At 57.0% G+C, this 13,234-nt stretch overlaps 1 protein-coding gene across 3 annotated transcripts in view; it reads right to left on the reverse strand.

Annotated features, from left to right (window-relative positions):
* CBFA2T3 (CBFA2/RUNX1 partner transcriptional co-repressor 3) overlaps window positions 1-13,234 on the reverse strand; it is a 57,591-nt gene that overhangs the window by 20,615 nt on the left and 23,742 nt on the right. For 2 of the 3 annotated variants that reach the window (XM_081119268.1, XM_081119267.1), the window contains exon 2: window positions 2,376-2,528. In XM_081119268.1, coding sequence (XP_080975394.1) covers window positions 2,376-2,496 — 121 coding nt within the window. In that variant the 5' untranslated portion in view covers window positions 2,497-2,528. The remainder of the gene's footprint in view (window positions 1-2,375; window positions 2,529-13,234) is intronic. The other variant, XM_081119265.1, reaches the window with a different exon arrangement.

Here is a 13,234-nt window from a genome sequence, read left to right on the forward strand (position 1 = left end):
CATGGTTAACCACCCTGCTTTCAGGGAATTCTTCGGTAGGGAACAAATCTGAGGCCACTTAGAGATGGCCTGACACCCAGATAGACAGCCCCAGCAGCCAGATGAAACTAAAGCGTCGGCTCTGAAAGAACTACTTGTCTCTTATGACCTCTGTGCTCTAAATAGAGCTGGGACCTCGAATCCAGGAGCATGCGCCCACAGAGGTGGGGGCGCATGGGGATGGGAAGGGTGTAAGGGGAGGACCCCGAGCCACACACAGGCCTGCTGCCCACACGCACATCTGTTCTCAGGCCTCTCGAATGCACACAGGGGTGGTGCCAGCTGACCTTTGCCCTGTCCCCAACCTGAAACATGTGGTCCTTAGACTTTTGCTTTCTGGAACACTGGCTCCTGGACCAAGAAGAAAAGTAGGCTGAGGGAAACACATGCACCCATGAGGGTCAGGGACCCAGTTTGGAGCCTTGGCCTGACCATCAAGTATCTGCTGGTTTCTCCTGCTCGGAACTGAACACGAAGTGGATTGTCACTTTAGGTGATGGCCCATGGCCTTTCTTCTTGGGAGCTGCTGAGGCCCTATCATGAGTAATTCCCTTTCACCTTGGCTGAGGGGCAGGCTGGGAAGTTAAACACAGCACACACCTCCCCTCTCTACCTACAGGGCCCTGACGGGGTGGCAATTGTGGAGTAGATGGAGATGCTGCCCACATTTCAGTTAGAGGTGAGGACTGACTCTTCTGGAAGAGAGGGAGGGATGACCAGGCAGCCAGTGGCCATGCAAGTGTTGTGTGGGAGAAAGCCCAGCCCCTGGCCCTTTCTAGGGTGGCTGATAAAGGCAGACAAGGACCTGTGGGCTGAGGACCATGGAATGAGAGCCCTGCTGCTCTGGCCCAGTCCTGGGGCAAGAGGCATGGCTGGGGACCTGTTCCAGTCTCTCTTATGTATGGGGATCCTAGCTCAGACCTGGTAGAAAGGGGGAGCTGGAACCTTCTGTGCCAGGTGAAGGTGCAGGGAGGGGTATTTGGTCACTAAGCTCCTACTGTGAGCTGGGATGCCCATGCTTTCAGGCTGCCACAGAGGGCAGCAGGTGGTATCACCTCATCTATCAAATTGAGGCTCCAAGAGATCAGGAGACTGGCTTAAGCCAACATCCTACAAACAGGAGGCTGAACAGCCAATGCCTTTTTCCTGAGGGAGGCTGAGTCACGATGATGCTGGGGCCAGTCTTGGGTAGCAGAACCAGCGTCCTTTGTGTTTAGGGATAAAGAGATCCAGGCTGGGTCCTGTGGTCCACCCCAGGCTCTGGGAAGAGCTATGAGCTCCGGCTGGAGGCAGCAGCTCTTACTTCTTAGCCCACTGGGGCACAGGAGCCACAGGCTAAGGAGTCTGAGGCTCCTGCCAAACCAGAGAGGCTTCATTTGGGTTTCAAAGCCTGGGGAAGGGTCCTCAGGTATGGGGCTTCTGGTCTCTGAACATAGGGGTAGGGGTGGCACATGGATTCTCTCCACTGTCCACCAGAAGCCCTTGGGACACACTGCTAAGCCCCTGGCCTTGGGGTCAGGGAACACCAAACCCTCACACTTGCCCAAGTCTGAGGGTTTCCTTCCCAACTATTCAGGACCCAAAGTCACCGAGTCCCCAACTTCTCTGATTAAGGAACAGGAATACAGCAGTGGTGGTGGGCTCCAGAGGACTCAGAGCTGCTGTGAGTGCCAAGAGGCTCAACCTAGATGTAACCAGGTCCATCAAGACACTGCCTGAGGATCTGGTCTGGCAGCTGAGACCCTGCTGACCCCAGTTTCTAGCCATCCACACATCCCACTGAGGCCTGGCTGCAGAGCCCCTGGTATTTGAGCCAGTGTGCAGCTCCTCTAAGGCCAGAGCCGCCTCTGATGGGCTCTCCAGCAGGATGCAGGCCTGACTGAATTCACCTGCACTCTAGTAACCTGCTGTCTGACTGTGGGGAAGTCCCTGACCCTCGCTGAGTTCCAAATATAACAGCTAACTTTGATGGAATGCTTGCGATAGGCTGGCCACTGGAACTTCAATTAACTCACTTGTCTTCACAGCAACTCTGTGAGGCAGGGACTATGGCCAGCCCTGCTTTATAGATGAGGAACGCCAGGCCCAGAGAGGTTAAGCAGCTTGCCCAAGGGCACACAGCTACAAAGTGGAAGAGCTGGGATCTGATCCTCAAAGCTTGGCCTCTGAGCCATGATGAGATCCTCTCTCTCAAGGACCCAACAGTGGCTGTTTAAGGGTTTAGGGTGGAGGGACTGTAGCACTGGCTCTATTAGCATGAAATGAGGTTTGGCGCGTCAGACAACTTCAGGGGCCCCAGAGACCTCTCTGCTTTGCCCGGCCCTGGAGTTACTCACTTGTGTGGGGCGTGAAGGAGGAGTGCCGTGTGGTGCCCTGGGACGCAGAGGGCGGAGGAGGTGGCATGCTGGGGGGTGTGGACCGGGGCTGCGTCTTCACCTCAGCGGGGGAGTCAGGCATCGCTGCAGCCTTCTTCTCCTTCCTGTCCACTGCTGTGGTGGGGGGCGGGGAGGGATGAAAAAGAGAAAGCCAGTGAAGCATGCTGAGAGGGGAGGGGGCCAGCACCGCCCCAGCCCCACCTAGTGCCTGGCCAAGCCCCGCCCCCAGCAGCTGGGTTTGGGACTGTGCTGCTGGGGACCCAGGTGGGGGAATACCCAGCTGAACCCAGGTGGCTCCTGTCTCTGCTCACAAAGCCAGATCCAGTCCCAGGGCCTGGCCAATCCCAGATAAGCCCCAGGTGTGTTCACAGGTGGCTGACATCCCACCCACCTGAGGGCGGGCTTGGGTCAGCCCATTTCAGGTAGGGCGGAGGGTGTAGCTATATGAGCCCTGGGCTGGCAGAACTGGGCTGGATCCTCACTGGGGCAGGGGGCAGGGTGGTGGTAGCTCTGGTCTTGCAGACCAGAGAGTCAGGCAGCACCCACTGAGGCAGCCTCCGCCAGCACTTCCTGAAGGGCTTGTTCAGACACACATGGCAGTCTCCCCACGCCCACTTCTGATTAAGCAGGTGTAGGGTGGGCCTGAGAATCTGTGTTTCCATCAGGGTCCCAGTTGAGGCTGCTGCAGTGGGTTGGGATCCCATTCAGGCTGGTCTGGAGAGGTCTTCCAGGAGACACTGGGTGGTGAGAATCTCTTTTTATCCATCTCCTGGCCCCAGGCAATTCCTGGGAGCAGCCATGCTGGGGAAATGGTCAATTTCAGGCCATTCTAGACCTGGCCACTCAAAGTATGGTCCGTAGACCAAGAGTTGTGGCCCTGGAAACTGTGTCAAGTCCTATGTAGTCTGATACTCTGCTAGGGGTCAGATGTGTGGAGAGAGTGGAAATGGCAAGACCAAGCCTGGGTGGGGGCCTGAGCTCCTGGCCCCACGAAGCAGGACCCAGAGGAAAAGGCCTCCGAGTGAATCTGACCAGCAGCACCTCCCCTGAGACAGCAGCTGCCCGGGTATTCTCTGCAGGTAGAGGGGGGCGAACACTGGGCCTCCCTCTCCATCTTAACACAGGCCCAGCTGCGGCCCGGTCAGCCACAAAGACCTGGGAGCAGTGGCTGGGATTTTTGGGGGCCCAGCTGCTCAGGGCTGTGATGGACGTTCCTACCTGGTACACAAAGAGGCACAGCCCACCCTGCCCTGAGCTCATCTTGCTAATGCTGATGGGGTCTCACCCAGAGCCAGGGGGACGGTGGGGCAGAACCACAGCCAAGGCTCCGTACCCCTTAACAGTCACTATGTGACTACAGTCCTTTCCCCCTCTGCTCTCACCCATTCTCCCCTCCCAGGGGCCCCCCATGATCACGGCAGACGCACAGACACAGAGTGTGTGAGGGGTGGCCCGCCTCTGGGGATGGTGATTAATAATGCTAACAAATGGCATTTACCATTATCTCATGCTCAATACTGTGCAAACCTCCCTTCATCTCCCCCTACCTCCCCCTTCAAAGACAGGAGATGCCCACCCATCCGTAGCACTGGGGAGGGGCTCTCACAGTCCTCCACACTCCAGAGCCCTGTGGGGTGAGAGTGAAGCCCCCTCCATGCTGGGCCCCATGGAGGGGAAGCAGCCAGAATCAGCAGCCACCCAGCCGTGCAGCACCTGCTGTCCACTCAGCTGCAGTCGCTGGCCTCCCTCCCGCCAGGCACCCTGCTCCCCCTTCCCTACAGCCAGCCTGTCAGGAGGCTGATGGCCGGGCACAAGTGCATCGCAGCTGTGGGGCCCATCAACACCATGCCTGGCTGCAGGGCTGGTGGCCAGTCCCCGGTGACAACCAAAGAAGGCAAGTGTGGCTGGCCACCATGGGCCTTGGGCCACTCCTAAGGGTGCAGACTGTCCTGGCCAGCCCTTCATCTGACCAGGCCACCCCAGGGCAGGCGGTCCCACTGGCATGTTTGGAAGGGTGTTTCGGATGCCAACCTGGGACACGGGACGCCGGGCCTGCTCTGACTTTCCAAAGCCCTTCCACGCTCAGCCTGGCGGGAACCTCAGACACTGAACAGACCAGAGAAGCAGATAAAGGAAAACCCCACTGGGGAGGGGTGGGGGACCTGCCAGGGCCACTTCAATGAACTGACACTACTCACACAGTGCTTGTTTAACCAGAACCTCAATGGTCAGGTGGGATCAACTCGACATGTCGCACTATCTCCACAGCCCTTAAGAAGTGGGCTCTGGAAACACTCATCCCACGATGCCTGCTGGGTGGACTTGAGGATGGAGTGGGCAGAGCTCCGCTGGTGCCCAGAGACCTTTGGCAGAAAAGGAAAGGCAGGCAGGCCCAAGGCCACCCATTTACTTAGGAGAGGAGGCAGGTCCTGCTCTCAGCACTGGACAGTTATCACTCCAATTCTCACTAAAACCCAGTTTTGCAGGTACAGAGAAGTGCAGTAATCTGCCCAAGGGCACATAGCAGGTATGGGTGCATCCCTGCAGTCACCTGGGTCTGCAGGGTTTCAGAGCCCTGGTTGTCACCAACAGGAATCCTTCTTTTAGAAGAGGCATCAAGTCTGGGATTCAAACCCAGGTTGACTGAGACTGCAGGGTGGGACACCTCTGTTGTCCCACCTCCTGCCTGTATCGTGGATCCCGGGGTCTGAGCATGGTAGGACCACAGGCGCACCATATGAGACCTCACGAGTCTTTCTTGAATCTTGTTTGAGTACTGGCTCTATTTCCTCCTGGCCATGTGACCTACGACAAGTCACCTCACCTCTCTGAGCCTCTCTACTCCTCTATAAAGGGGGCAATGGTGAGCACCTTCCACTGGGCAGCTGGGAGGTTAGATGAGATCAGGTGAAGGATCTGCACCTGTGAGCACTCAGTGGCATTCAGCAAAGGTTTATAGAGCTGGATCCCTGCTCTCCAGGCTGCCGTCAGCACAGACCCCACCCCAGAAAGGAGAAAATAACGAGGGTCCTCAGGAAAGAGCAGAGGTGGTATGGAGATGGTGAGGAACAGCATTTGTGGTGAAGGAACATAAAATGCAAAGGCCAGAGGCAAGAGTGTTCAGGGCCTCTAGTTGTGCAGGAAAATCGGGAAGGAAGGTCAGCGGGGGCCAGGCTGGCAAGTGTAGACTGACTACATGGCAGTGGGAGCCACTGAAGACTCTGCACGGCGGCTGGAGAGAGTCTTGAGTGTGCACATTTTTCTCTGGCCTAAATCCCTTCAGCAGCTTCCATGCACACAGGACTTCATCAGGCCTTACCAGACTTGTGTGGCCTGAGGGCAAACGCAGGTGCGGCTCTAGGGAGCCACCATACAGGGACAGCCCTGTTTTCCCTGTGCTGGCTTCCTGCCCCGCCCCCTTCAAGGCCTCATACTGAGCCAAGGCTGCTCCTGGGCCCCCCAGACCCACTGGGAGGCTCAGAACCCCGGTGGCTCTCATATGACCTCTCTGCCCAAGGTAGCCAGTGTAGGGACATCCAGGAGGGGACCCTGTGCCCATAAGCCAGTGAGAGCAGGAGCTGGCCAGGGCATGAGGAGATGGAGGGGTGCAGGGGAGGGGCCCTGCTGTTGGATGCTGGGTGCCAGTGAGCAGGTACAGTTCCCACTTCCCACCAATGCTGCCGAGGGTGCCAGCATGAGCCGGCTCAGATGGCAGGGCTCCAGCAAGTCCAGACCACCACCTGGAAAACCTGGGCCAGCCCCATGAGACACTCTTTCCCTCCCCATTCTTGGTTCCTTCATCCTCCAGCGTCCGCTTTCAGGTGTCCTCAGACCCAGGTGGAGCTGGGCCCATGCCCTGCACATCCACACAATATCTCGTTGAATCCTCACAGCCTCCCCAGAAAGCACTGTCAGGGCCCATGTGCTGGCTCCCCAAGGTGACCCGCCTGTGAGGCCTGCCCTGGCGATTGAACCCCCAAGCTTATACTGCCCCCTCTGTGCCCAACCAGGCTTCTGTTTCCCCAGCTTCAATTCTGGGCTCATCTTGGGGTTCTCAGTGCCCACAGACCCTCCACTCAATAGTGGGGGTCTCCACAAACATGCCCCCTGTTTAGGGCGCCCTGATTCAGCAGGTCTGGAGTGGGGCCCAGGCAGCTGGATATATGTCTTTTAACTTATAAGTTAATTTTTTTCTTGTAAGATTAATGTATAACAGCTGCCTTCATGTAGAGCTCACCAGGTGCCCCACACACATCAGCTCGCCCACCCCTCAGCTCAGGAGAAACGAAGCAACCCCCAGCACTGCTTTTATTAGGGGCTCCATATTCCAGCTGCTGGACTCACTGTACCTCCACAGCAGGAGGCAGGTCCCATTATCACGCCCATTTTATAGCTGGGAAAACAGGCTCAGAGATGGCAAGAGACTTGCTTGGGGTCTCAGAGCCTGGCAGACAGTAGGGCCTGAGCCCAGGGTGTCCACAGCCCCTCCAGCTCCCTGCACACCACAGTCACCGGGGAGATTAGAAAGTTCAATGGCCAGACCAGCCAGGCTCAGATCCAGTGCTGCTCGGGATGCCACGTGGGCCAACCTGGACATTAGAAGGGGCAGCTGCCTGGGGGTTGGGGTTGGGGGTGGGAAGCGGTTGCTCTGAGTCAGTGGGTGATGTTCCAGGTGCCCCAACTCTGGGCAGGTGAGCTCGAGGACCATGTTTCCAAGTCCATGGGGCTCTCTTCAGATCTTAGAGCGCCCGGGAAGAAGAAATGAGACTCAGCCACCTGTGTCCCATTCCTCTCCCAGAACTGTCAGCAGCCAGGGGGCAAAGCCAGTGTTGGTGACAGCCCCAGGACCCTGACTGACATGGGCACCCTGGTTCTTTCTTTCTAAATGTCCACTCAGGCCCAGCTTTGCAAGTGCAGAAACCTGCCTTAGCGAAATGAAGGCCCAACCTTGCAGGAGCTCAGAGCCTTGTCACCTGACACTGGGGGTCCCATCAGCCCTCCTGGGGCCCTCCCCAGTGTCACAGACAGAACAGTGGCCCCTTATCATGTGGTCCTGGCCCAGAGGTAGGCAGTTGTGAGGTGAGGTACCCCCAGCACCAGGGAGCCCCAATGTGCATGAAAAGGAACATTTGTTATGCAACACGACTAGCCAGCCCCCTTGTGTAGCCTTCCCACAACCCTCAGAGGCAGAAGCTGCTCCTCTCCATCTTAAAGATGGGGAAACTGAGGCCCAGAGAGGCTCGGGGACCTGCCTAGCTCCCACAGCTGAGAAGGGGGCTGGATGTGGACCTGGTGTCTCACCCACCTGCCCACAAGGCCTGCTACTCAAGGGGCCTTTTCTTGCTCAGTTGCTCATCTCCTGTCTGTCCCCCACCTCCTACAGGGGTTTTTCTTTGTTGTCTTTCCCACCATGGATGCACAGGGATGGGGGCCTGCTGGCCCCTGTGTGGCTGGCATCTTGACATCGGTCTGAGTGTGCAGGAGCCGATTCACAACAACCTAGTGAGAGAGGGGAGAGGGTGGGCATAGGTGCCCTGTCCTCTCCAGCCCCTGGGGCCCGGGCTTCCTCCTCCAGTACCACTGTCACAGCTCCCCGCCCCCTTGCCCCGCTGCTCCCGGCACTAAAGAACATTCCCAGCCCCAGCGCTCCCAGGGCCCGTGGGACACCCTGCATCTTTCCCAGACGGCGGTATCCAGTTCCCAGCTAAATGTCACTAATCCATCGACAGAGGAAGCAACTCTCCAAGGCCAGGCGAAGTCGGTGGGAAAGAACACGGAATGTGCCGGAACAAGCCACCCCATCCATCACTGTCCGTGTCTGCCTGTGGTTCCCAGCCCACACTGCCTGGCTGAGAACTGGCCACAGACCAGGGCTCCCAGCCCTGGGGTTCTAGAACCCTCTGCAGAAGGAGGACCTGCTAGCATTAGCAAAGCTCCTTTTCCCGGTTTTGCCCTCCTCGAATCCACGTTGCTGCCAAAACAAGCTCCCACTTTGATCTTTTAGTCTACTGATTTCTGCTGCTATCTCACTTGACCCTTACAAAGCCATAGGATGTAGGAAGGTGGCAGGTAATGACAGGTAACCTGTTGCAGGCTCTTTGCACAGGCACCAGGTAGTGAAAGGTAATAACAGGTAACTTCAGCTGTTGCTGCCTCAGGCCCTTTGCACAGGTACTGATATGTAACAAAGCTAGGGCCCTGATCTAAGCACCCCCCATGAACCACCTCATCGTGTTCTCACAGCAAGCCTTTGAGGTGAGCAGATGAGGAGACTGAGGTACAGGGTGGGGAAGACTTGAAGCCAGGCTGCCTGGCCCCAGAGGCTACTCTTTTTGTGGGGTTTTGGAACAAGCTCCCACATAGAAACTGAACAGGCGCTGTTCCTGGGGCCAGGCTGTCCTGGGGTGCACACAATTCCACCCCAAACCCCTTTCCAGGAGTTGACCTGCGGGCAGGGGTTCCTGAGGTCCGTGGGGGCTGGGGAGGGACCCTGAAGCTTTGGCCTCCTTCAAGTTCCCAGCATAACAAAAAGGCTGGCCTCAGAAGTACTGAGTATATGAGCAGAAACCTTTTCCAGGGCTCCCAGGCAGGCTCAGTGGGGGTCCCTGCACCTGAGAAAGGACATTGTGCCCGTTTCCTCCTCTGTAAACCTGCAGAACAGGGGGCTTGGCGGGGGCCCTGGGCATACCGCTCCCAGCCTCAGTTTCCACATCTGTGAGTAGGGGTAAGGAGAGAGCACTAAACACACATAGTCACTGGCAATTGGAGCGACTCTGATGGTGTGAGGATGAAAGGAAACCGATGTGCGACAGTTGCCCAATTACTTTCCCGTTACACCCTGCAAATACTGCATCTTCCTTGTAGGGAAAGTGCAGATGAACAAAAGGAAAGGAAGTGTCATGTCCGCCCCCCCCACCCCCCGCAAGGTTACCTGGCCAAGACCACCCTCTCCGCGGCCTCCACAACTAGGTGAGACTGACAAGCCTGGACCCCCCATTCCCCCATCCCCTGAGAGGGGAGGGCTCTGTAGGTGGGTGGGGCAGAGCCAGGAACCGCGCCCCAGTCTCTGAATTCCCAGCTTCTGCCTCCGTGGGCAGCAGGCCACTACCTTGAAACTCTGGCCAAGGTAAACCCGTCTGCTTGGCTTTCTTGGGAACCAGAGTGGTAAGCGCCCTGGAAGGCTCGTTTCCTAAGGCGGGTAAAGGTGGCTGTCCTGCACCTCAGCCAGTGCCCTGAGAGCACACGTGGTCCTTTGTGACTGGCTGCGCCTCTGCCCTCACCTTCCATACTCCTCCTTCGTGTGCTTAGCTGCGCCTGCCTCAGGCCTTTGCCCTGACTGTTCCCCGGATACCTGGAGGTCTGCTTGCATCCTCCACATCTTTGCCCAAATGCAAAACCGAGAGTCCAGGACAGAAGCGCACAGTAGGTGCTCAATAAATACTTGTTGAATTATGACCAAGAGGATCCAGGGAGACAGTCCATCAACAGAAGATTGTTCTAGGCTTCCGGATCCTACGGACTTCCTTTTAGCAGATGTGAGTCCTGACCCCTCTGCCTCAAAGTCCGCCCCTAAATACTTCCACCTCCCTGGCTGCCTTCTCTGTGTGGCAAAGTCCTGATCCAGATGGGCATCTGGGGTAGGGAGGTCAGGGGTTCATCTGAGACCACAGCTCAACCAGGCTGCCTAGCTCAGAGTTCTGACTCCTTAGACACTGCTGTGCCCTATCCAGATTTTAATCCATTTGCTTGTTCCTCCCCCCCTCCCTCCCTCCCTCCCTCCCTCCCTCCCTCCCTCCCTCCCATAAACCTCCTAGTACAATGGCTCTCAATCCCTTCTAATTATAAATAACCTGACCTCCCCACAAGCTTGTCACCAAACTCATGGAATAGATAGAAAGTGTGAGTGTGTTTGAGGAGAAATCAGGCCAAGTAGTACAGTGAGTTCACACATGTGTCAGGATGTCCCTCATGGGCAAAACCCCACTATAAAATGTAATGGAGCCCATGGACACCAAAGCGGAGCAGATGCTAGGTCGGGGACAGCCACTGGGGCTACTGTCTTTGGAGCAGCAGGCAGTTCTGTGAGGGGTGGGGCCAGGTCCCTGGTTTATGGAGCAGCCCTCCTGAGTGCTCGGTGCCCATGGGTCCCTTTGTGTCCATAGGAAGAGTGGATGTCCTTTCTGGCTCATGTGGTCCCAGGGAGGTTTTCTGGCCTCATAACCATGGGACCCTGAAAGCCCCAAGAGGCACAGAGTGGTGCAGGGAAGTCCTTTCATTGAAGGCCCAGATGCCTTGAATGCCAGCTGGGCCCATCACCGGGAAGACCCCATGCACCCTGTACTGGTTGCTGTGCGGGGCCTGGGAGAGGTGAGACAGGCTGCACTACCAGTTCACAGAGGGGCCCCGTCCCCGGAGTGGCTGGAATTCAAGAGGCAAACAGGGGGTGCAGTGAGAGGGGGAACCAGATCTCTCTCATGAAGGAGGGGGCATTTGAGCCTCCAAGCCTTTACTTAGGTAGTTCTGGCCCTTAGAATCCCCACCCTCCTCCCCTCAAGGCCTTCTGGGGGGGTGGGGGCTTCTCTCCTGGACCCTATGGTCCACCCACAGTTCCTGGACCCTCCCGGTCTCGAGTAAGCTGGGTGATGTCCCCACTGAGAGCAAATTTCCTGGCGGGGGTGGGGTACCCCGACTTTTCTGGACCTTCCTGATGGGAACAAATGGAAGAAAAAGTTAGGCCTGAACCCCCAGGCCACAGCCATATCTCAGAGGGGTCTGTGACCAGAGATGGCAGGGGGCTCCCAGGCTGGGGCAACGGTGAAGGGACATGGAGGGGCTGCTTGTGTTCAGGGCAAATCCTACAGCCAGCTGGGGGGGCCTGACCAGGAGCGACCCATCCCCCACCCCCCAAGGCCAATGTCAGGGGGACACTCATCTTTGATCCCAGACCTCAGCAAAGCAGGGGATTTTGGGGGTGGTGCAGCCTAATGAGTCCCAGGCGCTGGAACTTGAGTTGCTTCCCACATCTGGTTTCTATTAAGGCCTCCACCACCCAATGAATAAGTAATAATATAAAAACACAAGGATTAGTATTTTCCCTTCCATTGGTCCAGGCGGGCCTCCTGCCCAGCCTTTCCCAGTCCTTGGGGGCTGACCCGGGTGGGCTGTTCCCCTGCCTGCCACCACCCTTCCCACAGCACAGCACTGAGCCACCCCTGGCTGCCTGGCCCCAAGGACCCCGACCCCCAGGCTTGTGGGTGATGACTGTGAAGGTTGCAGGTCACCACGGCAACAGTGTTGGTTCAAGAGTCAGGAAACCTGGGTTCCCATCCCATTCTGCAACCAACGATACTGTGAACTCGGGGAAATTACCCCAGCTTGCCTCTGAGCCTCAGTTTACCCATTGGTAACTCTGCTTCCTGGGGTGGGGGTGGTCTTTAACAAGGAGCCCAGAAGGGCTCCGTGAACTGGAAACCACACGGCTCCGGCCATCGGGGGGCAGGTCCTGGTTGGCCTTCCTCTTCACCCATCTCAGTCTCTCAGCTGCAATGTCAGGGGCTTTTCTACTCTGGGTCTGAGTTTTCTCACCTGTAGAATGGGGGTGAGAACAGACCCCACTCCACAGAGTAAAGGACGGGCAAAACTCGCTAACCCACAGAAAGCGTCCAGCATGCATGGGGCACAGAGGAGACCCTGCTTTGGGTCCCAGAAGGAAGCGCCACTCCTTAGCATGTGTACACAACTTTGATTTTAAATGGTCTCTCCTTCGCTAAGAGCTGTTTCTGTGCCTGGGCTCTGAAATCCCTCTCATTCAACTCTCCTGACAAAGCCCTGAGGTGTTAGGGCCCTGAGTCACAGATAGGGAAACCGAGGCACAAATTAGTGGCATCACTTGCCCCAGGTCACATGGCCACCGCACAGCAGATCCCATGTGTGTCCAGCTCAAAGAGTGACGTCCCCAGCTGGTTGGTGGCAGCACTTATCTCTTACTGTGGATGTACTTAGAGCCTGCCCAGAGGGGTGACAGTGAAACTCTGTCCAATGGTCAGAGACAGTCCACAAAGAATCTCCCAAGGGCACAGTGATGCCCTCTCACAGGTACGGGGGGACACTTTGCAGTGGCCAGGCTGCCCCACCATCATAAGCAGGAGTTCACGACATCCCATCAATGGTGAAGGGATGCCTGGCGGGGGAGATCCCTTCCACCACGGAGATGCTGCAAAACTGGGCCAGACCCAGTCCCACCAGAACTCCCCTCTAGCTGGGCCCACCACCCCTTCGGAACGAGAAAAGCACAGCGCATGTTACACCTATAAATGAGTCTGGGGCTCATCAAAGAAGCTGGGAAGATGGGGCAAAACTGCCTGATGGGTGACCAAGTGTACCCTGCACATCTCCTGTGCTGTTTGCCCTATAGTCCCTCCTGCCCAGCACTTGCTCTTGTCCTGGCGGAGCCTCTGCACCTGCTGGAACACTCTCCCATCTTCGCAAGGCTTCTCCTTCCCATTATTCAGGTTTGGGTTCAAATGCCCCTCCTCAGAGCAGCCTTTCCTGCTCACTCAAGTCAAAACTGCCCCCCCCCCCATGCTTCTGTCACTCAATTTTATCTGCTTTGGGGCACTTGTCAGCACCTGTGATCAATCACTGGCTATGTTGGTCGTCGTGCCCACTGCCTGTCTTCCCAATGACACCATCTTATCTTTCCGTGCACTGGCCCCAGAGCCCAAAACAGTTGCCTGACACTTAGCTGGTGCTCCCTGAAGGTTTGTTGGCTGACCACTAAGAAAGAGTGTGCTTCCCACCAGCCCTCTGCTGCCCTGGAT

This window comes from Miniopterus schreibersii (genome assembly GCF_964146895.1).
Source record: "Miniopterus schreibersii genome assembly, chromosome: 18".
Classification (NCBI taxonomy): Eukaryota; Metazoa; Chordata; class Mammalia; order Chiroptera; family Miniopteridae; genus Miniopterus; species Miniopterus schreibersii.